Source organism: Daktulosphaira vitifoliae, unplaced genomic scaffold (genome assembly GCF_025091365.1).
Source record: "Daktulosphaira vitifoliae isolate Bord-2020 unplaced genomic scaffold, ASM2509136v1 Scaffold_500, whole genome shotgun sequence".
NCBI lineage: Eukaryota > Metazoa > Arthropoda > Insecta > Hemiptera > Phylloxeridae > Daktulosphaira > Daktulosphaira vitifoliae.
This window is the reverse complement of record NW_026100065.1, coordinates 1,477-3,673: the sequence shown is the minus strand read 5'-3', so window position 1 is coordinate 3,673 and position 2,197 is coordinate 1,477. Positions and strand designations below refer to the sequence as shown.

Here is a 2,197-nt window from a genome sequence, read left to right as displayed (position 1 = left end):
GACCCCCTCCACATAATCGGTAAGTAGGTTGACTTGCGACGTCAAAGTGTCCACCTTTGTTTCCAGCAAGCCAATATGGTCGCGATGGAGTGACACCGTGTTCTCTATTTCCTCAATTTTGGTCATATACTCGTCAAGGTACAAACATAAGGTAGTGTACATGTCCTGTTAGAAATTCCACTCGTCATTATCAAATGCATTGTCCGATCTGCCATTGTCAGCTCCACAAGTCTGACTTGTACTCCCTTTAGGAACATCCTCGCTCTGAGGGAGAGGATTCTTGGGTTGAATGGGGTAAAATTTGATACTTCCCACATTAACACCCTCCTCCAGAAGATAGTCCTCCAGCCTGATCATAAGATCGGCTTTCGATCCCCCAGTTGCGGGGACTCGCTAACTCCCCTTGTAATTCCTTAATCGATAATTTGAGTATGGATTTACCTAACATACTGGTTGATAAAGTCACAAGTATATAAATAAATAACAAGTAGGTCAGTGGGATGATAATGCGCTGATTTTTGCCTAATTTTTTTTTTTAGTACAAACCACGTTAGAGAAAATTCCCGTATAATAAGCCTATGACTATTGCTTATATATACCTTAACCCCAAAAATTAATAATCTTATAATTATTTAAGTCATAAAAATTTCTTATTCTAGAACTTACTACACTTTTAGTCATTTAAAGCTTTAGGTTCTCTATTTTGCAAGCATATCACTAAGGGTACTAAAAATAATAATTGCTGTAATTATTTAGCACTTAGCTTAATTACTTCTTAGTCTGAAAAAAATTCCTTATTCGAATGCGCCAATAATGTAATCAAGGTATATTTGTGACAAAATAAATAGTAAAAAAGTGTTTAAATATTAATCTCAATATATTTTAAACCAATACACGTAAGGAAGCACATAAAAAGTGTCACGATAGATTTCCGTGAAGTAGTTGAAAAAGTAATATGTATATATTTTTGGTGCAATGCCAAACCGGTTCGCGTTACCCACGGTCACTCAGCGTCGCGTGACCTGTCGGACGAGAAGAGGCAGGTGTGTCGCAGTCGCCATCCAGCGATAAGTCTAAAGTGAACTACGACTACTTCAGAGTACTTTTTGGTTTCTAAATACAAAAGTGCTTCAATTATATTTTACTATTCAAAATATATATATAATTTTTTAGATAGCAATATATTCATTTATTATAACTACAACTAGTCGAATAATAGAGACTTGACTAAACCTAATACCTTAAGCTTTATGTAAAGTCACAATTTTTCGATGCCCTTAAAAATAAAAATTGTATTTGTATGTCTCTTTCTTAATTAGATATTAAATTTTATTACAGCAAAACTTAATTAATATTTTTCTCATTTAGCAATTCAATATGATAATTCAAATGATGAACAAAAATTGCAATTAAAAGAAGACACGACAAGAATAACTGCAGAAAACGGAAATTTGGAATTGTTAAAATATGCATTTCAAAAAAGATGTAAATGGGATGAAAAAACAACAGAAGCTGCTGCAAATAATGGTCATTTAAAATGTTTAAAATATGCTTATGAAAATGGTTATGAATTGAATCAATTCAAAATTGCGAAAAGTGCGATTAGAAATGGTAATCTAAAAATATTAAAATATATTCACAAAAATGGATATGATTTCAATCAATTCATAACTAACGTTGCTGCTGCTGGTAATCTAGAAATTTTAAAATATGTCCTTAAACATGGTTGTCCTTGCAATAAAGTTACAACTTATACAGCTGTTTTTAATAGAAATCTGGAAAATTTTAAATATTTACACGAATAAGGATGCCCATTGGATGATAGAAGTACTAATGAGGCCGCCATTCAGGGTAATTTAAATATTTTAAAATATGCAAATAAAAATGGTTGCAAATGCCATAAACATACAACTACAGAGGCAGCCAAAAGAGGTGATTTAAAAATATTAAAATATGCACATGAAAATCAATGTCCGTGGGATGAAAGCACAACAGAAGCCTCTGCTTCTATTGGCAATTTAGAATGTTTAAAATATACAATTGAAAATGGTTGCAAATGCCATAAACATACAACTACAGAGGCAGCCAAAAGAGGTGATTTAAAAATATTAAAATATGCACATGAAAATCAATGTCCGTGGGATGAAAGCACAACAGAAGCCTCTGCTTCTATTGGCAATTTAGAATGTTTAAAATA

At 32.6% G+C, this 2,197-nt stretch overlaps 1 protein-coding gene across 1 annotated transcript; it reads left to right on the top strand.

Moving 5' to 3' along the window:
• Positions 1 to 431: 431 nt before the first annotated feature.
• Positions 432 to 1,932, top strand: LOC126909529 (uncharacterized; the record flags this gene model as incomplete). The annotated part of the gene is made up of 3 exons (XM_050691963.1): positions 432 to 468; positions 1,369 to 1,689; positions 1,807 to 1,932. Coding segments are annotated over exons 1-3 (484 nt in total), but the record flags the coding sequence as incomplete, so codon positions are not given.
• Between the last annotated feature and the right edge of the window lie 265 nt (positions 1,933 to 2,197).